This window comes from Microcaecilia unicolor, chromosome 7 (genome assembly GCF_901765095.1).
Source record: "Microcaecilia unicolor chromosome 7, aMicUni1.1, whole genome shotgun sequence".
NCBI lineage: Eukaryota > Metazoa > Chordata > Amphibia > Gymnophiona > Siphonopidae > Microcaecilia > Microcaecilia unicolor.
Window position 1 is genome coordinate 151,221,242 of NC_044037.1, and position 25,724 is coordinate 151,246,965.

Sequence of the window (25,724 nt, forward strand, 5' to 3'; positions counted from 1 at the left end):
GATGGTTATAAAAGAGGGAAAATCCCTGAAGTAATTGCAATGAAGGCTAAGGGCACCATTCTAAAAGAGAATGGTTCTAATTTACCTAAAAGCCAAAGGAGCAGAATGCAAATGCTGGGTCCAAAAATAAAAACCAAAACCACAGCCATTTTGTTCAGCTACAGTCCAATTCCACTTCAATAAAAGTTCATAGCTAACAATATTGTTGAACATTTTTTTATCACTCAGATCATGTTCACACTGAACAGTAGAGTAAAATAAACTATAAAATAAAGCTTTTATATTTTTTCATAGTGATTTAAATTTTCAAAAATATCTCATTGAAAAGAATGTATGGATGGAGTAACAAACATTTTAAAAATAAGCAAACAAGACTTTCCCAACCGAGGAAAAACAGCAAACTTCTTGCTGCCTTTTTATGGCAAGGTCTCCATACGACACCAATATTAATGAGGTTTGATTTCTTCTTCAGCACAATATTGGCACAGGACTTGTTCAATCCAATGTTTCTGCTTTTTTTTCTTCTTTTTTCTTGAAGTAACAAAGACAGCAGATTCAATAGCTCTGTAATGTGGAATTCATCTGCTTCAGTGCTGCATTTGCTTTCATCATCTGGCATAGCGCTTAATGTAATCTTGAACTTTACTACGAAAATCCTCCTAGGAGAAAGTGAGTGTGAAGAAAATAAAGATGGTAAAGATGGTTATTCAAAAGGAACAAACTTCGTAACACTGTCTCTTCCTGAAGTTCAATGCCTTTTCTTTCCCTGAAGCCTCCCTAAACTGCTTCTAGATGATCCCAGAACCAAACTAATCAGATTGTGAGTGGGAGACATCTAAGGGACACCAGTGCAGCATTTTCAGTGTAAGAGCAGTTAAGTTATTCACGTTTATGGTTTAACAGATTAAAGGGTATCATTTATTTATTTCATTTGTATCCCACATTTTCCCACCTATTTGCAGGCTCAATGTGGCTTACATGGCACAGCATCTGAATTCACTTCTATAACTGACATCTCAATCTTATTCTGAAATAAAAATGAACTACTGCAGTTGTCAAGCAGATATTTTAAATTTCAGGACCCAATATTCAAGGAAAAAAAAAAAGCTACGCTCCTAAACGTATGTCCTATTTTCACCCAAACTTAGGAACCTAAGTTTTCAGCTGAAAATTCATTTTACTACTATTAGACTGTCCCATTTTGACTGCCCTATTTGACTGACTGTACACTTGTCCTTTAGATTGTAAGCTCCTTGAGAAGGGACTGTCCTTCTCTGTTAAACTGTACAGCGCTGCGTAACCCTAGTAGCGCTTTAGAAATGTTAAGTAGTACTACTACTACTACTACTTATTTCTATAGTGCTACTAGATGTACATAGTGCTGTACACATTATGTGCAGGTACTTTGTCCCTAGTGTGCTCACAAGCTAAGGTGTTTTTTCTTTGTTTGGAGGGTTAAATGACTTGCCCAAGGTCACAAAGAACTGTAGTGGGAATCAAACTCAGTTCCCCAGGATCTACTACTACTACTACTACTATTTAACATTTCTAGAGCGCTACAAAGTGTACGCAGCGCTGTACAAACACAGAAGAAAGACAGTCCCTGCTCAAAGAGCTTACAATCTAAGCTTGATGCACTAACCATTAGGCTAAAAACACAAATAGCTGGAGTGTGATTTGAACCTAGACTCCCTAAGTCTCAGCCCACTTCTCTAACCATTAGGCTATCCCTCTGTAGGTGCTTAAAAGTTATGCTTATAAACTTAGTTCTGACATTCATTTGCCTAGATTTATGAACTTTATTTATGAGTGTAGTGCTGAAAATCAGTGGTAAGCTTCTAAATTCTTTCCCTGCCATAAATCTACCTTGTTGTCACACACTTTTTAAGCACTAATTTAGGAGTTTAGTGAAATTTTGAGCATAAATTTAGGCACTCAGCCTTAGTAAATTTTGAAAAAGGACAATTTAGGAGCATAACTCTCAAAGAGACCCTTTTACCAATCTGTGGAAAAAGTGGCCTGTGGTAGTGTGGGAACATAGGATTGCTGTGCATCAAGGCCACTCTTTACCGCGGCCATAAAAGGGCTTTTTAAAAATTGGTGTAATAACTGTACGCTAATTTCAAAATTAGCGTATGGCCACAACCACCACTTATTTAGTAGGTAGTACGTGCTCACGCGTTACTCCCACGGTAATTGGGCACTGCGAGGCGATGGCTGTGTGCTGCCCGATTGCCACCGGGCATGCTTACACCCCACCCCCCACACTAGAAAATAAGTTTTATTTTTTTATGTTAGGGTGCCTGGGTGTGCTTGGCAATAGTTCTGTTTTCCCACGTGGTAGCCCTACCACCCTTTAGTAAAAAGTCCCCAAAGTTAGGAACAAATATTTTGAACCCCTCAGATTCTAAGACACTTTTTTTTATAAAGTTAAACAAGGGGGTGCATCTACATGCTCTGACATAAGCTGTCAAAATTTCCCCTCTGATATTCAGTTAAACAGAAAAAATATTTCCTATAGTGCTGGAAACAAGGAGTACCTCAGGAGATCAGACTTTGCATCAAATTTGAGTGTACACATTACTTTACATTACAATCTTGTGACACGTTTTTAAAAGATGCCTTCAAAAGAGCACCATTTCAAAAGGGGACTAAACGTATATGTCCTAAAAGATAAACGTTGAGAGTTAATGTCTGCTACCAAGCATGTTTAGGATTTGGTAAACAGCTGCTTTTTGAGCAGCCCCCCCCCCCCCCCCCCCCAACCAAATACCAAACTGGCAATGGTAATCAGTCATTGACAGCACTGGGATAATAAGTGGTTGTTTCTAAGGGTTTTTTTTTTTTGTTACATTTGTACCCCACACTTTCCCACTCATGGCAGGCTCAATGCGGCTTACATGGAGCAATGGAGGGTTAAGTGACTTGCCCAGAGTCACAAGGAGCTGCCTGTGCCGGGAATCGAACTCACGTCCTCAGTTCCCCAGGACCAAAGTCCACCACCCTAACCACTAGGCCACTGATTATGTGCTAGGTAACTGGTTATGTGCTAGCTTTAAACCAGTTAATATTATATATGTTTATTTTCTAAAATGGATGTTTATGCTCCATACACTCAGTGCATAAACATCCATTTTTCCTGTATTTTAGAACAGCCTCTATGTTGGCACATTCTGTTCTAAAATACTGGTGAAACTTGAGACATGGTGACCTGCACGTCTCAATCCGTACTTCTATGACCTGTCTAAAATGGGGATGCACAAAATTAAAACACATGTATGGAGAAATTATATCTTACCTGATAATTTTCTTTCCTTTAACCATAGCAGATGAATCCAGAGACTTGTGGGTTGTGACCATCTACCAGCAGGTGAACATAGAGAGAACTGAGCGCTGGCTTCTAGGATAGTATGCTCCTGGTTAGTCAGTATTTCTCATAATAAAACACAAGGACTAACGAAGGAAAAGTATGCACAGTAGAAAACAGCAAAAACTTAACACCAAAATGAGCCATTACTCTAAACAGAGAAATAAACAAACCGTGTGAACCGAGCACTCAAGAAGGGTGGGGTTCTGGATTCATCTGCTGCAGTTAAAGGAAAGAAAGTTATCAGTAATACATAATTTATCCTTCCTTAGCACCTGCAGCAGATGAATCCTCATGTAGGGTTGGAATCCAAAACTCCTGCAGAGGGCACTGAACGGCCGAAAGAAGAGTCTGCTCGAGCCACAATATCGAGATGATAATGCTTGGAAAAAGAATGTAATGAGGATCAAGTAACTGCATTACATATGTCTTTGAGGGGATCCCCCCCCTTGAAATTCTGCCCCCCCCCAGCAGAATGTGCTCAAAGAGAAGCTAGCAGCTGCTTTTAACTTTGAAAAAGGAGACTATGATAAAACCAGAAGAATGGTGAAAAAAAATCAGAAGAGCAGTTTCAAAGGTCAAAAATTTACATCAGGCATGGATGCTGTTAAAAAATAGCATTCTTGGAAGCCCAGGTCAAATATATTCCATGTATTAAAAATGGAGGAAGGAAGACCAAACGCGGTCAGCATGGTTAAAAAAAATTAGGTTAAGAAAGCTATTAGAGTTCAAAGAAAATCCTTCAGAAAATGGAAGAAGGATCCAAATAAAAATAATTAGAAACATAAAGTCAGTAAGCCTGACATCAGTGCCGGGCAAAATGGTAGAGACTATTATAAAGAATAAAATTACAGAGCATATTAAAAAAATGCATGGGTCAATGAGACAAAGCCAACATAAATTTAGTGAAGGGAAATCTTCCCTCAGCAATGTGGATAAAGGTGAGCCGGTTGATATTGTGTATTTGACAAAGTACCTCATGAAAGACTCCAGAGGAAATTGGAGAGTCATGGGATAGGAGGTAGTGTACTATTGTGGATTAAAAACTTGTTAAAAGATAGAAAACAGAAAGTAGGGTTAAATGGTCGGTATTCTCAATGAAGAAGTGTAGATAGTGGGGTTTTCCAGGGGTCTGTGCTGGGACTGTTGCTTTTTAAATGATCTAGAGATGGGAGTAACTAGTGAGGTAATTAAATTTGCTGACGACACAAAGTTATTCAATGTTATTAAATCGCAACAGGATTGTGAAAAATTACAAGAGGACCTTACGAGACTGGGAAACTGGGCATCCAAATGGCAGATGACATTTAATGTGAGCAAGTGCAAAGTGATGCATGTGGGAAAGAGGAACCCGAACTATAGCTATGTAAAGCAAGGTTCCACATTAGGAGTCACCGACCAGGAAAGGGATCTAGACGTTATCGATGATACGTTGAAACTCTCTGCTCAGTGTGCGACAGCGGGTAAGAAAGCAAATAGAATATTAGGTATAATTAGGAAAGAAATGGAAAACAAAAATGAGGATGTTATATTGCCTTTGTATTGCTCCATGGTGTGACTGCACCTCAAATATTGTATGCAATTCTGGCACCACATCTCAAAAAAGATATAGTGGAAAAACAAATTGGAGAAAGTATTTCTTCACTCAATGTGTAATTAAACTCTGGAATTCTTTGCCAGAGAATGTAGTAAAAACAGTTAGCTTATTGGGTTGCTGGTGGATGGACACAGCCCACCAGTCTATGGATTGATCGGCTATGATTAAGGGAAAGAAAATGATCAGGTATGATACATAATTTTACCATCATGGAAGCCCATAGATGGCAGCACCAGCATATTAGCTGGCTATTACCTGTGTATTTTATTTTATAAAATTATAAAATAGGCATGGGCCAGCATTAGAGTTCATGCACATAGTTGCACTTTCCTTGAATCAGGTGTAACTTGTGTGAGAGCATTTAGAAACGGAAAAATATAGGCAGATGATGACCATATGGCCTATCCAGTCTGCCCATTCGTGTCATCTGCTTTCCCTATCACTCCATTAGAGGTTCTATGTTCTTCTCCCAAGCTGTCTTGAATTCACCATTTCCACTGGGAGGTCATTGTATGAATTACTATTTTTTTTTATTTTTTTTTTGGGGGGGGGGGGGGGGGGGGGGGCGCTGTCAGAGACAGGATGCTGGGCTTGATGGACCCTTGGTCTTTTCCCAGTATGGCAGTGCTTATGTGCTAGGTGAAACAGGAGAGGGCTGCTCGGGAGGAGAGCCTGGTAGAAGAAGGGAAAAGGTGGCTATCCCACGAGGGGAGCTGAGAGAACAGGTTTACCACGGAAGGGTCATGCGGGTGGTGGTCAGGGTATAATGCTGGCCTGGTTGGGGAGGGACCCTTGCCACTCTCCCTAGGAGTCAGGTTTTCAAGGCAGAAACTAGGTTTGTGACCACTTGGACCACTGCCGTGGAGCAGCAGTGGCAGGCAAAACCACCCCACACCAGAGACAAGGCAGAACTCTGACAGGAACAGCTAGACTTCACCTGCACTTGACCGCCGTTCCTCAGGAGTTGAGCCCCTGTGTGCAGGCGGCCGGCAGGACTTACCGGACAGGGCAGGAACTGGATACCAACTAGGCTGAACAGAGACTGAGGGTCAGAGGGGAAAGGAATATACATGGGCAGCAAGGCAGGAAACTGGGCTAGGACTCACAGACAGACAATACTACACAAAGCAGGAAATGGACAAGCTAAAGGACAGGAACTGATAGCTGACAAGCAGCCACTGAAACAGGGAACAAACACTAACAGAAAAGAGTCAGGACTGAAAGCTGCCATGCAGCCACTAAGAAAGAGACACAGACAAACAGAAACTAGACCAGGAATACAGACCAGAAACAAGACTAGGAAATAAGCAATAAACCTAAGCAAAACAACATACAGACTAACTAGAACCGGACAAGAAACACAAACAAGAAACCAGACTAGGCAGAAGTGCAACAAAGCACCAACAACCCAGGGACCTTAGACGATGCAAAGGCAAACACAGAAGTTTCCAGGTGATTAATAAAGCCATCAGCTGCTGAAGTTCAACTGCAGGAATCACAAGGTAGCTACGGGTGCTGTTCAGGCACAAACATGAGAAGCAAGTCTGGCAGCCCGGAAGATCCGGACCGGACTAGGCTAAAGTCTGGAACGGGTGACAGTCCATCGCAGCCACCAGAGGGCGAGGCGAGCACAGACAAGGAAACAGTCACCATTGTGACACTAGGTTGATTTCTTTTGAAAGGGAGAGAGGAGGAGTGGTGGTTTTGGGCATAACTGCTATACATGAACTGCTGGGAGTTTGAACCCTTTCTGAACTGCTGTGTTTGGGGAATTGTTTTGCATAACTGCTTACATGAATTGCTGGGGACTTTGGACCCTTTTTGATCTACCATGTTTGGAGAACTACTTTGCATAACTGCTATACATGAACTGCTGGGAGTTTGAACCCTTTCTGAACTGCTGTGTTTGGGGAATTGTTTTGCCTATGCTGACATGAACAGCTGGGGAGGGTTTGAACCCTTTCTGGAGCTACTGCATTTGGAGAATTACTTTGCATACTTGCTGTACATGAACTGCTGGGAGTTTGAGCCCTTTTTGAGCAACTTTGTTTGAAAAATTGCTTTGCATAACTGCTTTTTATGAACTGCTGAGATTTTGGAACCTTTTGGGTTTTTTCTTGTTTTGTTTTGAATACTATGCTGTTGAACTGCTATGCTTCTTGATAAATGCTGTGGTGGGAACTACCTTTGGAGGAGCAGTTGACACAAAGGGATTACAATAAAGTATAATGATCTGACCTTGTGGATTGCAGCACACAGCTCAGCTAAAGGGCCGAGGGACTCAAGAGTCTCCCGGTGCAGGAGACTTTTCCAAGAGTCTCCCGGTGGTGGAGACCTTACAGCATTCACCATCCTTTCTATAAAGTATTTTCTTAGATTACTCCTGAGTCTCTCCCCTGCCACCTTTTTACGCTAGGGGGCATGCGATGAAGCTACAAAGTAGTACATTTAAAACGAATCGGAGAAAGTTTTTCTTCACTCAACGTGTAATTAAACTCTGGAATTCATTGCCAGAGAATGTGGTAAAGGCGGTTAGCTTAGCAGAGTTTAAAAAAGGTTTGGAAGGCTTCCAAAAGGAAAAGTCCATGGATCATTATTAAATTGGATTGGGGAAAATCCACTATTTCTGGGATAAGCAGTATAAAATGTTTTGTACTTTTTTGGGATCTTGCCAGGTATTTGTGACCTGGATTGGCCACTGTTGGAAACAGGATGCTGGGCTTGATGGACCTTTGGTCTGTCCCAGTATGGCAATACTTATGTACTTATGAATTCACTATCCTTTTAGTGAAGAAGTTTTTCCTCAGGTTACTTCTGAGTCTGTACCTTTTCACCTTCATCCTATGACCCCTTGTTCCAGAGCTTCCTTTCGGTTGAAAGAGACATGCCTCCTATGCATTTAATCCACATAGGTTTTTAAGTGTCTCTATTATATCTCCCTTTCTTCCACTTATGCTTTATGACGAAGACAACTGACCATTTAGTAGCCGCCCTCTGGACTGACTCCAATCTGTTTATAGCTTTTTGAAGGTGCGATCTACAGAATTGTGGAGGTCTAGTGGTTAGGGTGGTGGACTTTTGTCCTGGGGAACTGAGGAACTGAGTTCAATTCCCACTTCAGGCACAGGCAGCTCCTTGTGACTCTGGGCTAGTCACTTAACCCTCCATTGCCCCATGTAAGCTGCGTTGAGCCTGTCATGAGTGGGAAAGTGCGGGGTACAAATGTAACAAAAATAAATAAAAAGGTTTGGATAGCTTCCTACAAGAAAAGTCCATAAGCCATTATTAAAATGACTTGGGGAAAATCCACTGCTTATTTCTAGGATAAGTAGCATAAAATGTATTGTATTGTTTTGGAATCTTGTTAGGTACTTGTAACCTAGATTGGCCACTGTTGGAAACAGGATGCTGGGCTTGACGGACCTTCAGTGTGTCCCAGTACGGCAATACTTATGTACTTGCCTGAAAGAAGGCATGCAGAGGCAAGCCTCCTTAATCCAGTGAGAAATAGTTGCCTTAGATGCTGTATGACTCCAGTTCAGGCCCAAAAAAAACAACAAAAAGATGATCAAACTGCCTGAGAACATTGGTAGCTTGCAAATACCAGAGAACCATGTGACGAACATCAAGGTAACGGACTCAGTGAAAATTAATTTTACAATCCCTTTCCTTAAAAGAGGGCAGAAAAAGAGGCTGGCTAAGAAGAAAAGTCAAAACAACCCTGGGAAGACGAGAAGGAAAAGTACAAATAGTCACGCCTGAATCTGAGAAAGGAAGCAATGGTTCTCTGCTCCACAACTCCTATAACTCAAACTCTCTAAGCTGAGGCAACAACTACTAGAAGGAGAGATTTGAGAGGAAGAGCTTTCAAAAGTAGCCTGGTTCAAAGGGAGCCTTTTTTCAGAGCCTGCACAACCATGCTAAGGTTCCACTCTGGACAAGGAGAACAAGGATGAGGCCTAAGACGACTAGCCCCTTTCAAGAATGAACCACGTCTGGATGAGAAGTGAATAAGGAATCCAGAATCTGACCCTAACAGGCAAGAGCTGCCACTTAAACCTTAAATATTTATAAGCGAGGCCTTTCTAAGACCATCCTGCAAGAAGGCCAATATGTGCGGGAAAGACCATACTCTTTCAGAGCACCATGTTTCAAAACTCACAAGACACGAGAATACATGGCTAAAGTTGAACATTTTGCTTGTCAGAAGTTGCAATGACATCATCAGCATATCCTTTTTTTCTCCATTTTGGCATCTCAAGAGACAGGCCATAAGACCAAAGCGATAGGGATCCTCCATCCAAATGGAACCCTGATGGAGGAGTCCATGACTCAAAGGAAAGTGAATGGACTGCCTACAGACAACAAATCAAGCCCGTGTACCTCAGCCTCCTGGGTCAATTCGGAGCAAACCAACTGACCAACCCCCGACGGTGGAATCTCTGAAGAACTCATCCTATTAGCAGCCACAGCGGGAACACAAACCAGGGCCAACTCCAGCCAAGGCTGAAAAAGAATATCAATGCCGTCTGAACCGACCTCCTGTCTTCTGCCAAAGAATCTGTAAACTCTGACAGTATGACATGTTGTCATGAGATCTATTAGGGGAGTGCCCCACCACCGAATTACAAGCTGGAAAGTGTCCAGCACCAGCTCCAATTCCTTTAGGTCCAGGGAGTTCCTGCTGCAGAAACCCACTTTCCCATTGAGAGTTTCCGCTAGGTGGGCAGCTGAAAGCTGCTGCAAATGCCTTTCCACCCAGTGAAAAAGAAGGTGCACTTCTGTTGCCAAAGGAAGATCTCGAGTGCCACCCTGCCTGTTGATGGAATCCTCTGCTATCATGTTGACTGTCAGAACCCAAGCCGATTTGCCCTCCAGAACAGTTTGAAAGGTTTGAAGAGCATTGTGCAGTGCTCTGAGCCTCAGTCAAGTGGCTTGTCAGAGTGTTGCCATGCAGCTCCACAGACCTTGAGCAGTGTTTTGAAGACAATGGGCTCCCCAACTCACACAGAAAAACAGAAGGTAGGGAAGCTGCTGCCAAGCCTGAGGGGGAGATGGAGCAGGCAAAGTATCTGGTTAGAGACAGGTTTCAAATGTCTCCCCTTCACTCAAAGAATCAAATTTTAGAGGCTTAGAAGCTTGCAAGGACCCAGAAACCGTCAACTGCCACTGAGGGAGACAGGCAGAAGACTGTGTATGCCGAAGAGACCATTACAAAATATAGGTTTGATGCACTGAAAGAACAAACACTGTGGAAAAAAAAGGCACCAGAGGCCCAAGAGTTACAATACAGTCAGAAACATTATCAGCACCTGTATAAGGTCCAGAAATATGCCCAGCTTGATCCCACAGCTGCAGGAGCTGAATCATGCAGTTTTAAAATGGTCACTGGAGCCGGAAAAGCTGCATCAGAGAATGTCAGCTGAGGAGAGAGAGGCTGTGATTGCACAACGCAGGAAGAGAACGGTTTGCCCGCCATAAAGGTTGCCTCCACCATAATGCCCTCAGAACACCCTGCTGACATTTTCCTGATACTGTTCAGCATAGCGAGAGCAGTGCTGGTATGGCTCTGCAGCCATTGCAAGGAAAAAGCAAGTGAAACCATAAGCCCGAAGAGGGAGAAAAAAATGTAAAGAAACACTCACCAAATCTTCTGACTCACCACTCTGGCCCAGGGCATACTGGTAGAATCAAAGTCAACCCTTTCAACATCCAAGTAGCCACATAAGCAGGCAAAGTTGCTCTAATCTTTTTTCTCCTTAAAAAAAAACAAAACTCTGTGAGGATGGAGAGAGGGGCTGGTTTGGGGGTGGGGAGGGCCTGGCACCACCAAGTGTACTACCTAAAGCCAGCATCACTTAGCCTAAGCACCCCTAGGCTCTACTGAACAAGAAAACCCAGAACAGGAGCTACAACATAGATGAAAGCAGGAGCTTGCGACAGACTGTCCACCACCTGCTGGAGATCGAGATATACTGACAAACCAAGGAGCATATGGTCCTAAAAGACAGAGTTCAGTGCTATCTCCACCTGCTGGTAGATGGTCACAACCCACAAGTCTCTGGATTCATCTGCTTCAGGTGCTAAGGAATTGAACATTTCACCTGTATTTGGAATTGTTGTATTATGGCCCAGTGGTTGGTCTTTTGCTGGATAATCAACATATGATATAAAATTTATGTTTCTTTGTGATCAAATGTTTTATATTACAGAGAGGTGGTAACTTGAATGAGTTCCTCTTTCAACACAAAAATGGATGTTCAGTTGTACCAGTCAATCTTTGGGATACAGAGTAGAAGTTTTTTCTTTTTAAATACAATATGGGTTTCTGGATGTTTAATATACTAATATACAGTATTTGAATATGATTTTTTTTTGCACTCTCTTGAAGATTCTTTTTAGTGCCTTTGTTATACTGCATTGGCTCAGTATTGTTACATATAAAAGGCACATTTTTGTTCTGTCAGTTTTATGCTGCCACTTATACATATAATTAGATTGCTATTGTTAGCACCCTCTTATATGGTGGCTTGGCTTTGGCGTTTTGACAGAACAGCTAATCTTTACCTCTTTTTCTGAATCACTGTTCTTTTAGTTGCTGAATGCAGTTACAATAAATTTAATTTACTTAACGAGTTGTTTCTAAGCAGAACATTTCTTTGTAAGTTTTAAGTTCTTGCTTGATTTTGGAAGAGATTGTCATCATCAGTATTGTTCTGTACAGGCTTGCCGAACTACTGAGATTGTGATGATGTGCTAAAATGGGTTAGTTCCAAGATTGTGTGACATTGTTTTTTCAGGGGATCTTTTACAAATGGCGTGCGTAGAATCATTTTTTGGGCGCACATAGAATCATTTTTTCAGCACACCTGGAAAAAAAATGCAGTTTTTAAAATTTTTGCCGAAAATGGACGTGCAGCAAAATGAAAATTGCTGCGCATCCATTTTGGGTCTGAGACCTTACCGCCAGCCATTGACCTAGCGGTAAAGTCTCATGCAGTAACTGGGTGGTAATGGTGTACTTGCGTAGAATGATGATTACCGCCCACATGCCAGAAAATAAAAACATTTTCTGGCGCACCTACAGGTCGCTCATCAAAAATGAAATTAACTTAAGGGCCACGCGGTAGTCGGGCAATAACTCAAAACTGATGCGCGTTGGGTGTGAGTAGGTGTCTACGCAGCTTAGTAAAAAGGCCCCTCAATACAGAGTGGTTTCTTCCTTTTAATGCCTTATTTAAACACTGTGTTTTTTTCTGATACCATTGTTCACCTATATAGTTGATTATGGACCAAGCTGTTGATTTTACTGTTGTGCTATCAAGTGATGATTTTCCATTTACCAATATTATCTGTTTCTTTGAAATAGCTTTTACTCACAATATTGTGAGTCTGAGATCAATTTAGTGGAAAAAAATCTTTACTTTGTATGAAAATTGTTTGGATAGCCTTGATATTGTGAAACATGGCCATTCTGGACCACATTCTTTCTGGAGGTATCATCTGGTCTCTTCTGGCACTTGTGCAACTGAGTTACCAGCCTTGACATTTCCCACTGAAATAACTGAAAAAAGTTGACTTTTTAACATGCTGAAAGATTCTGGGACTATAAACAAATGATATGTTGGGACTATAGACATGAGTTGTTGAAGACATTGAAAAGTGGGAAATACTTTTTTCAGGTACACAGTGATTATATACTCAGCAACATCTGTTGCTATAATTATGTGGACTTTCTTCAGACTCTGTATATATGCTGACGCTGAAATTCGGCACTTGTTATTTTTTTATTTTCAAATTTGTTTATTAATTTCCATGGCATAATATAACGTCATACAAAGTATTGCAAAACACTCTAACAATATATGGAGAACTTCGTTATTTCAACTTCTAATTCGTAAACCCTAATACCGGACTACTCCCCCAATCTCTATGTGGGGTCAGACTTGAGTATGTCCTTAGTCCCACTCTTAACGAAGTTAGCTTATACTTCTTACAAACATTTCACCCCTCTATCCCTTTCCCCCCTCCTCCCCACCCTTCGTCCCTCCCCCTCCCGCCCCAGCAGCGTCTGTCCAGTTCTCTAAAATGCTTGCAGTGACCTATCCTCACATATTCAAAATGCGGCCTCTTCCCCCTGAGGGAATGGTCTGCCAAAAGGGGGTCCCATATGCGACAAAAGTCTTTGTCTGTGAATCTACGATCCCCTTTAAAGTCTGCCATTTTCTTCTCAAACCTCATGTACTCTATAAGCAGACCTCTCCACTGTTGCAATGTTGGCTCTTTATTTGTAATCCACTCCGTGAGTAAGTTTTTTCGCTGTCATGATGGCTCTGAAAGTGAAGCTCTGGAAGCCTGCTAAAGTGGGGAGAACTATCATTGGTCGTCCAAACTGCAGCAGCGGTCCTTTCGTCCATGTAGCTCCCCACATGTTTGATGTCGCTTGAGTAACCTTAGTCCAAAATCTTTGCACTTTTGTACATGTCCAAAACATGTGTCCTAATGTGGCTCCCTGTGCTCCACATCGGGGACATGCCCCATCAGGGGAGACTCCCATGTGGAAGGCTCTCCTGGGCGGTATATAAGTCCGTAAAGCAAATTTGTATTCCATTTCGCTGTACATAGCCATTTTTGAGGATTTGTGAATTGAATAAATGTATTCCTGCAAAATCTGTGGGGTCAGTGTCATTTGTAATTCCTTATTCCAAGACTCCGCCAGTGCAATGTAGTCAGGTTCCTCTGACATGTCTCTTAGATGTCTGTGGTGCATTGTTAGCGACACTCTGCCCTGTGCTTGCAGTGAATAGGCTGATGAAAGCTCTTCCTGAACATCCTCTGTAAGACATACCCAGGGCAAGCTCTTTATATAATGCGTCAATTGCCAGTAATAAAACTGGTCTTTTATTGTAAATGAGAATTGGGACTGGAGTTCAGCAAATGGCTTAATACGACCTTCTGCCATCAACACTTGGTATATGTATATCAGTCCTCTCTGCTGCCACTGTCGAAATCTGCGGTGCAGGATTCCTGCAGCAAAATGCGGATTGTCACAGATGGTGTAACCCGTCCCAAGAAATGGTGGTAGCGCACACCCACCGCCAAACTGCCTTCACTGTAGGGAGTATGTGTGATTGCTGTAAGACATTGGGAACATGTCCTCCTCCCACATGCAGTAAGCAACTAAAGTGTACTCCCTGCGTCAAAGTAGTTTCCAGATTAGTTGCGGAGAATTCTGAGGTGGATCTGAACCAATCAGAAATATGTCGCATGCCGCTGGCAACAGTGAGATGTCTTATGCTAAGCAGGCCCATGCCTCCATACTCTCGCGGAATTTGCAAAGTTTTTATTGGGATACGTGCTTTGCGCTCCCTCCATAAGAATCTTTGTATATGCCGATTCAAACGGTTTTCAGCCTCTGTTTTAAGGAACAGAGGAAGAGTCTGGAATTTGTACATCCACTTTGGAGCTATCATCATGTTGTATATAGCAACTCGTCCCGTGAGGGACAGCGGGAGATTTTCCCACAGTCTAAGCTTTAGTCGAGTTGTCTCGAGAAGTGGTTCGATATTTTCTTGGTATAACTTGGTTAGGTCCTGAGGAATGTAAGTTCCTAAATATTTAATCTTCCCTTCTACAGTGATAATGGGGCAGTCCCTCCTCTCTTGGTTGGCTCCACTCGGGTATATGGTCAGGGCTTGGGATTTTTTTGTATTTATGGTGAAGCCCGATACCTGTCCAAATTCTTTTGCTAACCGCAACAACGTGTCTAACGAGTCTCGAGGTTGACCAGATACTATCATCAAGTCATCAGTGAAGGCTAGGGCCTTTATAATATCTTCTCCCACCCTAATCCCAGGGATCCCCTCGTCCTTCTTTATGAGTCTTAGTAGCGGTTCTAAGGACAAAATAAACAATGCGGGCGATAAGGGGCAACCCTGCCTAGTGCCCCTAAAAATCCCAAAGGGATGGGCTCTTATCCCGTTAACTATCACAGAGGCTACTGGGTCTGAACACAGCGCTACTATGGCCTTGTAATACCAGCCCCCGAATCCCATATATCTTAGGACATAAAATAAATAGGACCATCCCACCTGATCAAAAGCATCTAGTGAGTATAGGTACGTGGGAGTTTCCGTCAGCTGTCCGGTTGCCATTGCTAATAATAATCGGCGAACATTCTTGGCTGTCTGTCAAGTCTTGACAAAGCCCACCTGTTCCTCATCCACTAGTCTAGGTAAAATATTTGCTAGTCTGTTAGCAAGAATCTTGGCTAGAATTTTTAAATCGACATTTATTAATGAGATGGGCCTATATGAATTTGCCTGCTGCTCTGGCCGCCCAGGTTTTAGGATCAGAGAAATCAGGGCTGTATTTGCATATTTCGGGAAATGCCCTTCTCTAATCGCCTCCTCATAGTACTCACGTATCACCGGGTAAAAGGAGTAGGGTAGCAGCTTATAAAATTCCCCGGAATACCCATCGGGTCCGGGTGCTGACCCGAAAGGCAACGTCTTTATAACCTCCTGGATCTCCCCAATGTCCAAGGGGGCGCCCAAAGCCGCCTGCTCCTCATCCGTTAAGCTAGGAAGCCCTGCCATTTCCAAAAGACTATGTATGTCTGCTTCTTCGGGGTCCCCGGGAGCACCATAAAGGCCCGAAAAGAATTTTGTCAGAATCTCCGCAATTTCCTCACTCTTGTTATGGGTCCGCCCAGCCTCATCCAAAAGAGTTATGATGGGCTTGCGTGGCCCCCATGCTGAAACTAAGTTTGCTAGCATTGCTCCCGATCTGTTGCCAAACCTACAGAATTTAAATTGGTAATGGGCTATTGCATTGTTCATGTAATAGGGCATTTAGGGACACCTGTATTGCTTTAAGTTGCTCTCTATTTCCTGGGGTCGGTTGTTTAATGTATTAGGCTTTAGCTTTTTTGAGGCTCTGTTCTAATCTCACTATTGCTGCTGCGTGCTTTTTATTCCTAGCATGAATATAAGATATTAGGTCTCCTCGAAGAACTGCTTTGCCAGCACTCCAGAACAGACAAGGCTGATCCATATGTTCCCTATTGTTTTTAGCATAGTCCTCCCATTTCTGGCTAATAAACTCTTTCAATTCACTATTGTGGAAAAGGTAACTAGGGAACCTCCATCTCCCTCCCTGCTGATAGAAGTCAGGCACCTCCACATCCATCCATACAATGGAGTGATCCGATACCTCCTCCGGGCCTATCTCAGCGGCTAACACCCATGGAAATGCCTCCTGGGCTATGAATATGTAGTCGATCCTGGAGAGCGTGCCGTGGGCCCTAGACAAGTGGGTGAAATCGTGCTCCCCTGGGTGCAGACTACACCAAGCATCTATCAAATTTAGGGAGCGTTGAAACGACGTTAGGGCATGTGCCCTGGGCCCTCCCCTGGACGCCACCCTCGGGTTAGAACAATCAGCAACAGGATCAGCTACTAGGTTGAAATCTCCCATTACTAGAAGCGGGGCAGACCCATGCTGAAGGCATAACTTGACAAGATTAGGATAAAATTGTGGGTCATAAGTATTTGGTCCATATATTCCCAAAAGTAAAAAAGGTTGTCTGTTGGATCCACAACTTAACCAGGACAAATCTTCCCTTCGGATCTGCTTGCACTAGTTCTGTCTTTGCCCCTAGTCCCTTTCGTATAAGCACTGCCACTCCTCCTTTACGATCTCCCGAGGATGCTCCATACACCTCCCCAACCCACTGTTTGTTCAATTTGTTATGCTCTTCTTCGGACAATTTTGTCTCCTGGAGACACCCAATGTCTACCTTATGTCTCTTAAGGCTTGATAGGATTTTTGCCCGCTTTATCGGTGTTGATATGCCTCCCACATTCCAGGAAGCAAAGCGAATTGATTTAATGTGCTTTAATCTGAAATCTGCTGCGGTGCTTAATACTTTGCTTTGACTGCCCCGAGTGCCCAGCCTCACCCAAGGCTCTATAAATAGTTTCACCTAACCCAGTCCCTCCTGGGGTACTCAAGGACTGCCCAACTGAAAAGTATGTCATGATCACTGCCTGAATTCTACCCTCAATAAGTATCCCCTTTAAACTTTGCTGCTTAATCAGTCCCCCCCACCACCCTTCTACCCTCCTACCCAGTCTTATCTACCCACCTATTCCCACCTACCAAAAGTGAGAAATGGGGAAATCAATAATGTGGGTCTCCCCCTCCCCCCGCCATTCTTATGTGATATGCATATCTAATACCTCCAAAATGAAGACTCTGCGTTGTGTTCTTTCTGTTTTGTATAGTAGGCCTCAGGACTCAGTGGCTCTTTGCAGGCTGTTCTTATTTTGGTTCAGGCTGAGAGTTGTTGCCACCCAATCCTGGGCTTCCATAGGGGACTGAAATACATGCCATTTGCCTTGGTGATAAACTCGTAGAGTAGCTGGATATATTAACATGAATTTCATGTCTGCCTCTTTCAGGGTGGTACAAATTTGACTATAGGCCCGTCGTCTTTCCTGTAAGGCCAAGGAATAGTCCTGGTAGATTCTTACAGAGGAGCCTTCGAATTTCAAAGTGTCTCGTTTGAGGCGGGCGCCTCGTAATATTTCTACTTTGTGGATGAAATTATGGATTTTAATCATCACCATTCTAGGTCTCTGGTTTTGTCCAGGTTTTCTGCCCACGCGGTGCGCACGCTCAAGGCAAATGGGCCCCATTCCATCTGACAGTGCGAATTCCGTCTGCAGCCATTTTTCTAAGATCGCTGGCAGCACTCGATCTGATACCGTCTCTGGTATTCCTATTATTTGCAGATTTCCCCGTCTGGATCGATTTTCAAGATCGTCTATTTGTTGTATTTGTTTTTCCACCAGGCTGGTCAATTCTTTAAGCTGTGCTGCTGTTCCAGGCCCCTCATCTTCTATTGCGGACACTCGCTGCTCTAGTTCCCCTGTGCGTCTTGTTGTATCGGCAAGTAAGTTCTCCACTGCAGTCAGTTGACTAGAGAGCTGTTGTAACTGTGGGGCCATCGCTTGTTTCACTGCCTCCGTTAGTTGATCTAGTTGCGGCGCGGTAAACATTGTAACGGGCACTTCTGTCGGCGGACTCGGCGCCATCTTGTTTTCCACAGCGCGGGGTTTGCCCGCGTCTTTCTTTGTAGTTTTCGGCGGCATCTTCGAGTCAAAACGGGTGACAAAGTTGTCCATGCACCCGCACAATCTTCGCGTCTTTGATTTTAGTGTTGTTTGGAGTACATTTACAATCGTTCTTGGCGGCGGGAAGGGTTCGGCCTGGGAGGAGAGCTGCACACCTCTGCTCTCTTCAGCACATCATGTGATCTCTTCGGCACTTGTTATTAATTTATTTTTTTATCTATATTTTTTATTGAAAGTTTCAGATACATAATACAATAAATGCAGGCCATACATGTTTTTATTTTTTTTTAATTTTTGTTACATTTGTACCCCGCGCTTTCCCAATCATGGCAGGCTCAATGCGGCTTACATAGGGCAATGGAGGGTTAAGTGATTTGCCCAGAGTCACAAGGAGCTGCCTGTGCCTGAAGTGGGAATCGAACTCAGTTCCTCAGTTCCCCAGGACCAAAGTCCACCACCCTAACCACTAGGCCACTCCTCCACTCCATACAGTTCATGCAATCCAAAACTCAAAGAGCCTGTCTAATTAACAACAAATTAAACTTAATTAACATAACCCAACTGTTAACCTGTAAGAGTGGGTACACACCTTCTATGATATCTCTTAATGATTACCTGCGAGGGGAAGTTCATGTCAGCCCCTACGCATACCCAGCGGGCTAAGTCTGAACATATTCACAAGGGTGTGCTTAATTGTCTCTGTAATCCACAAGCTCCTTGTTGTAATATCTCATGCTCCACCAATATACTTCATAAATTACCTAAGTGGAGGAGTGGCCTAGTGGTTAGGGTGGTGGACTTTGGTCCTGGGGAACTGAGTTCGATTCCCACTTCAGGCACAGGCAGCTCCTTGTGACTCTGGGCAAGCCACTTAACCCTCCATTGCCCCATGTAAGCCGCATTGAGCCTGCCATGAGTGGGAAAGCGCGGGGTACAAATGTAACAAACAAAAATAAATTAAAAAAAAAAAATAAGCAACAAGGGAGGTTGCCATTTTGATTCAAAAGCTTGTAGTCTGTTGTAGAACAGTGCCACTGCTCTCTCCAAATCAACTATTTGCCAGATCTTCATCCACCACTGTTGCATGGATGAGGCCTCCAACTTTCTCCACTCCGCCGCCACAACCAACTGGGCGGTAAGAAGTAAGAAAGAAGGAACATCACTCCTGGATAAGATTCTCAGTCTAGATATTTTGGTGAAGCCTAGCAGCATCATGTGTTTCTCTAATGGGAGGTATTCCCCTGTCACTTGGCCAATCTCCTCTCTGACCTGAGACCAAAAGCTTTGTAATTTCAGACACCCTCACCACATATGATCGAAGTCCCCCCTCTCCGGGCAACCTCTCCAACAAGTGTCTAGAGTATCTCCTTGCATTTTATTCATCTTCACCGGGGTAAGATATGTTCTAAACAGTATTTTATATTGTGTGTCCAGATGTGTCAAAGATCTAGACATACGGGGAAAAGCAGACCATAAATCCTCCCAAACATCTTCCCACCACCCAGGGTCATCTTTTTATTTTATTTCCATTTTGCTCACACCTTTTTCAGTAGTAGCTCTTACATTCAAGTACACTGGATATTTCTCTGTCCCAGGAGGGCTTACAATCTAAGTTTGTACCTGAGGCAATGGAGGGTTAAGTGACTTGCCCAAGATCACAAGGAGCAGCAGTGGGATTTGAACCAGCCACCTCTGGATTGCAAGACCGGTGCTCTAGCCACTCCTCCACTCCATTGTTCCCATTGTGCCTTGTACAATATCTCACCCCTCGGTAGCGTTCACATGAGAATTCCATAGAAAGCCGAAATCAGACCCCTACCCTTATGCCCGTAATAAAACAATTCTAATGGAGTGAGAGGTCTAAGAAAATCCTCTTTATGGGCCTGGAGATAGTGGTAAACCTGTAATACAGGGAAGACCCTTGCTTTCAGAACTATACCCAGTTCTAACTCCTTCAGGGGCCTAAACTTCCCTTGGCTGATATAATCGTGTACCCTCCCCATGCCCAACTCTGTCATCCACTGGAATCTCTGAGAGTCAACCCAGCCAGGCTGAAACTGCGGGTCACTCAATATATTCTTGATAGGGGCGGAAGCTGGGTTAATACCCATCTCTCGAGTTATGTTAAACCAGGTCTCTAGCGTGGGACCTACTAGTCTATGTTCTCTCCAGTTCTGGGGCAATTGTTCCCTCCTTTGAAATAAGAAGAAACTCAAAGAGTGGATACCCACCCCTCCTTCCTCCATCTGTATCCAGTGCTGAGCCGCAGTACTCCACCGCTAGCAGTACGGAGTTGGGCGGCCCAATAATACAGAGCTGAAAATTAGGGAGTGCCAACCCACCCGCCTCCAGTGGTAACTTCAGAGTCCGTAGAGCTACTCTGGGTTTTTTTTACCTCCCTATATGAATCTGGATACCATGGAGTCTAATTGGCAAAAGAAAAATCTCGGAAGAGCACAGGGCAGCATTAAAAACAAAAAGAGCAACCTTGGCAAGATATTCATCCTAATAACGTTAATTCTGGTCAGAAGAGAAGGAGCTAAAAAGCTCTATCTTGTAAAATCTGCTTCCATGACTCTGAGCATCTGAGGATAATGTAAGTGATACAACTCTGACAAGTTCGCTGAAACTTGAACTCCCAAATATCTTATTTGATTATGCCACTGAAATGGAAATCAGGGGGGTTAACCTGATCTTGTGGAATATTAATGGGTAAAATAATGGATTTTGTTGCATTTAACTTACACCCCGAGACTTGGCTGTAATGGACGGTAAGGTCGACAAAGGCCTATAGGGACTGGGCTGGGCACTGTAGAAATAATAACGCATCATCAGAATATAAAGCCACCTTGTGCTCCACATTCCCCACCTCCACTCCCCTTATGTTAGGATCCCACCTAATAGCTTCCGCCAAGGGCTCCAGGTCTACAGCAAATAACAACGGGGAAAGTGCGCATCCTTGCCTCGTTCCCCGACCTAGGGAAAAAGAGTCAGCCAAGTAACCGTTTATCTTTATTCTAGCCCTAGGATCTCTATATATAGCCCGAAGGGCTCCCAAAAAGCCCGGTCCAAAATTTAAGGACTCCAACAAGTGAAACAGAAAAGACCACTCCAACCTATCAAAAACTTTTTCTGCGTCTAACGCTAATAACATTGTCTGGGGTGGGGGTCCTTCCCTACATGTTGTATCACATTGAAAACCCGTCAGACATTATCCATTATATTTCTCCCCTTAATGAAACCTGCCTGATCTCTATGGATAATCTGTTTCACCACCCTATTGAGTCGTGTAGCCAGCACTTTTGTAAGAAGCTTGGCGTCAACATTAAGTAAAGATATGGGTCGATAAGAGCAACAAGAAGTGCTATTCCTACCAGGTTTCTGTAATATTGTAATGTTAGCATGAGAAAGAGAGTCCGGGATCATCCAGTCCTCCAGAGCAGTATTAACTTTCAACAAGGGTTCGCCTATAATATGCCAAAACGTATTACAGAATTCTATGGGCAGCCTGTCTGCCACCTGCCCCGGGGGCGAGGACTTAATTGCCTCCCAAAGTTCAATCCCCTAAATGTGGGCGTCAAGTGCTGTTTTGGCCTCATCCTTGTTTCCTATGTTCCAAGAGGGATAAAAAAAATATCCGAGTGCTGCCCTGTGCCCATGACCTCCGAGGTATACAACTTGGAATAGTAGTTAATAAAGCAGGTGGCAATCCCCCTTCGATCTCTATGCAAGGTGTCCTGTTCGTCTACAATTTCTAGAATGGTACTGCCTGCCTGCCTATCTGATATCGCTGCCTGGATGTCTCAACGTCATCTGAAACTTAACATGGCCAAAACCGAGCTTCCCCCTAAACCTACCTCTCCTCTCCCCCCTTTCTCTATTTCTGTGGATAGTACTCTCATTCTCCCTGTCTCATCTGCTCGTAACCTTGGGGTCATCTTTGACTCCTCTCTCTCCTTCTCTGCTCACATTCAGCAGATTGCCAAAACCTGTCGTTTCTTTCTCTATAACGTCACCAAAATCCGTCCCTTCATCTCTGAGCACTCTACCAGAAACCTTATCCACACTCGTCATCTCTCGTCTTGATTATTGTAACCTGATACTCACCGGCCTCCCTCTTAGCCATCTCTCTCCTCTTCAATCAGTCCAAAACTCTGCTGTGCGACTCATTTTCCGCCAAAGTCGCTACACTCACATTAGCCTTCTCCTTAAGTCACTTCACTGGCTCCCTATCCGTTTCCGCATTCAATTCAAACTTCTCTTATTGACCTATAAATGCATTCACTCTGCCGCTCCCCAGTACCTCTCCACGCTTGTCTCTCCCTACGCCCCCCCCCCCCGGGTACTCCGTTCTGTTGATAAATCTCTCTTATCTGTCCCCTTCTCCTCTACTACTAATTCCAGACTCCATTCCTTTTATCTTGCTGCACCTAACGCCTGGAATAAACTTCCCGAGCCTATATGTCTAGCCCCCTCTTTGCCTGTTTTCAAGTCCAAACTTAAAGCTCACCTCTTTACCACTGCTTTTGACTCCTAACCACTGCTCACTTGCCCTGTCCTTTTTATCCTCACCTCTTTATTCCCTTACCCTTAATTGTTCTGTCTGTCTGCCTGTCTTATCTAGATTGTAAGCTCTTTGAGCAGGGACTGTCTTTTTTGTGTATGCTGCATATGCCTTGTAGAGCTATAGAAATGATAAGTAATAATGATAATCCATTTCCTAAGCTGAAATGCTCGCAATTTATCAATTCTCCCCCCAGTGAGGTAATATTGGAGCCCTATCATTTTATAAAGTAAATCAACTTTGGCTTGGGCCACAGCATTAAGTTCCCTTCGCAGTTCCACTACTCTTGTGGTCAATCTTTCTGAGGAATCCCTTTTGTATTGTCATTCTGCCTCTCTCAACTCTTTCAGCACTGTTTCTTGCCGAATAGTAAGTATAGTTTCTCTCATGTGGGTGTAAGTCTCTCCATATATCAAGAAGATCAAATGTATAACAAATCTCCTGCAGAGACTGCGATGAGGGTCTAGTTAGACTCAGAGGTACTGAACGATCCAAATGGGCACTCATAACCCAGTTCAAATCGCCACCTACGAGTAGAGGCAGGCTAGTCCACTTTCGTATTTCAGTAAGTGTGCCCTGTAAGAAATGCATTTGCCTTTTATTAGGGGCATACAAATTAACCATACTTAGTGGAATACCGCCCAAAGTCAGTTCTAGTGTCATTGCTCTACCATCCCTGTCTCTCCACACCCTTTGAATCCTACTACTACTATTACTACTACTATTTAGCATTTCTATAGCGCTACAAGGCATACGCAGCGCTGTACAAACATAGAAGAAAGACAGTCCCTGCTCAAAGAGCTTACAGTCTAATAGACAAAAAATAAATAAAGTAAGCAAATCAAATCAATTAATGTGAACGGGAAGGAAGAGAGGAGGGGGTAGGTGGAGGCGAGTGGTTACAAGTGGTTACGAGTCAAAAGCAATGTCAAAGAGGTGGGTTTTCAGTCTAGATTTAAAGGTGGCCAAGGATGGGGCAAGACGTAGGGGCTCAGGAAGTTTATTCCAGGCGTAGGGTGCAGCGAGACAGAAGGCGCGAAGTCTGGAGTTGGCAGTAGTGGAGAAGGGAACAGATAAGAAGGATTTATCCATGGAGCGGAGTGCACGGGAAGGGGTGTAGGGAAGGACGAGTGTGGAGAGATACTGGGGAGCAGCAGAGTGAGTACATTTATAGGTTAGTAGAAGAAGTTTGAACAGGATGCGAAAACGGATAGGGAGCCAGTGAAGGGTCTTGAGGAGAGGGGTAGTATGAGTAAAGCGACCCTGGCGGAAGATGAGACGGGCAGCAGAGTTTTGAACTGACTGGAGAGGGGAGAGGTGACTAAGTGGGAGGCCAGCAAGAAGCAGATTGCAGTAGTCTAAACGAGAGGTGACAAGGGTGTGGATGAGGGTTTTGGTAGAGTGCTCGGAAAGAAAGGGGCGGATTTTACGGATGTTGTAAAGAAAGAAACGACAGGTCTTGGCGGTCTGCTGGATATGAGCAGAGAAGGAGAGAGAAGAGTCAAAGATGACCCCAAGGTTTCGAGCTGAGGAGACAGGGAGAATGAGAGAGCCATCAACAGAAATAGAAAATGGGGGGAGCGGGGAGGTGGGTTTGGGGGGGAAAATGAGAAGCTCGGTTTTGGTCATATTTAATTTCAGGTGGCGTTGAGACATCCAGGCAGCAATGTCAGACAAGCACGCTGAAACTTTGGTTTGAATGCAAGGTGAGATATCAGGGGTAGAAAGGTAGATTTGGGAGTCATCAGCATAGAGGTGGTAGGAAAAGCCATGGGATGAGATTAATGAACCAAGGGAAGAAGTGTAGATAGAAAAGAGGAGGGGACCAAGAACAGAACCCTGGGGTACGCCGACAGGCAGAGGGATAGAAGTAGAAGAGGATCCACCAGAGTGAACACTAAAGGTGCGGAGGGAGAGGTAGGAAGAGAACCAGGAAAGGACAGAGCCCTGGAATCCAAGTGAGGACAGGGTATCGAGAAGTATGCTGTGATCGACAGTGTCAAAAGCAGCGGAAAGATCAAGAAGAATGAGGATGGAATATTGACCTCTGGATTTAGCCAGTAATAGGTCATTGGAGACTTTAGTAAGCGCAGTTTCGGTTGAGTGGAGAGGGCGAAAACCAGATTGTAATGGGTCAAGAATAGCATGTGAGGAGAGAAAATCAAGGCAGCGGCGGTGAACAGCACGCTCAAGTAATTTGGAGAGAAAAGGAAGGAGGGAGATGGGTCGGTAATTAGAGGGACAAGTAGGGTCAAGTGAAGGCTTCTTAAGGAGAGGTGTGACCACAGCATGTTTAAAGGCAGCAGGGACAGTCGCAGTGGAAAGTGAGAGGTTGAGAATGTGACAGATAAAAGGAATAAGAGTAGGAGAGATGGCATTAAGAAGGTGGGTGGGAATGGGATCAGAGGAACAGGTGGTACATTTTGAGGAAGAAAGGAGAAGTGTAGTTTCCTCAATAGTAACTTCAGGAAAGGAGGAAAGGGAATGAGGGGAAGGAGAGAGAGGGGAACGGACTAGTGGAGGGAGAGCTGGTGAGGTAGAGAAAGCAAGGTTTATCTTTTGAACCTTGTTGTGAAAGAATTCAGCAAGGGTCTGAGGAGATAGTGAAGGGGGAGTTGGGGGAGGGGGCACCTTGAGGAGAGAGTTCAATGTGGTGAAGAGAAGTCGAGGATTAGAGCCAAGAGAGTTGGTCAGTTGGATATAATAATCCTGTTTGGCACGTAAAAGAGCAGATTGGAAGGAGGTCAGCATGAACTTAAAGTGTAAGAAATCAGCAAGGGCCCGAGATTTCCGCCAGAGGCGTTCGGCGGAGCGGGTACAGGAACGTAGGTAGCGGATATTAGAAGTCAGCCAAGGTTGGGGTTTTGTACGCCTTACAGGGCGGGTCATCAAAGGTGCAAGAGTGTCTAAGGCAGAGGATAGAGTATTGTTGTAAGAAGAAACAGCCTCGTTGACAGACGTGGATGGTGCCACTTTATTATTCCGGAATAGGACCGCCACCCCTGCACTATCTGACAATCCTCCAGAGTGGTAAATTTCACCATCCCAGGATGCTCT

At 43.9% G+C, this 25,724-nt stretch overlaps 1 protein-coding gene across 1 annotated transcript in view; it reads right to left on the minus strand.

Annotated features, from left to right (window-relative positions):
* Positions 1-260: 260 nt before the first annotated feature.
* The window catches only part of UBE2F (ubiquitin conjugating enzyme E2 F (putative)), a 441,864-nt gene continuing 416,400 nt past the window's right edge, over positions 261-25,724 (minus strand). Inside the window, exon 10 of the mRNA XM_030209070.1 lies at positions 261-659. Within this exon, the coding sequence (XP_030064930.1) occupies positions 609-659 (51 nt within the window). The 3' untranslated portion in view covers positions 261-608. The remainder of the gene's footprint in view (positions 660-25,724) is intronic.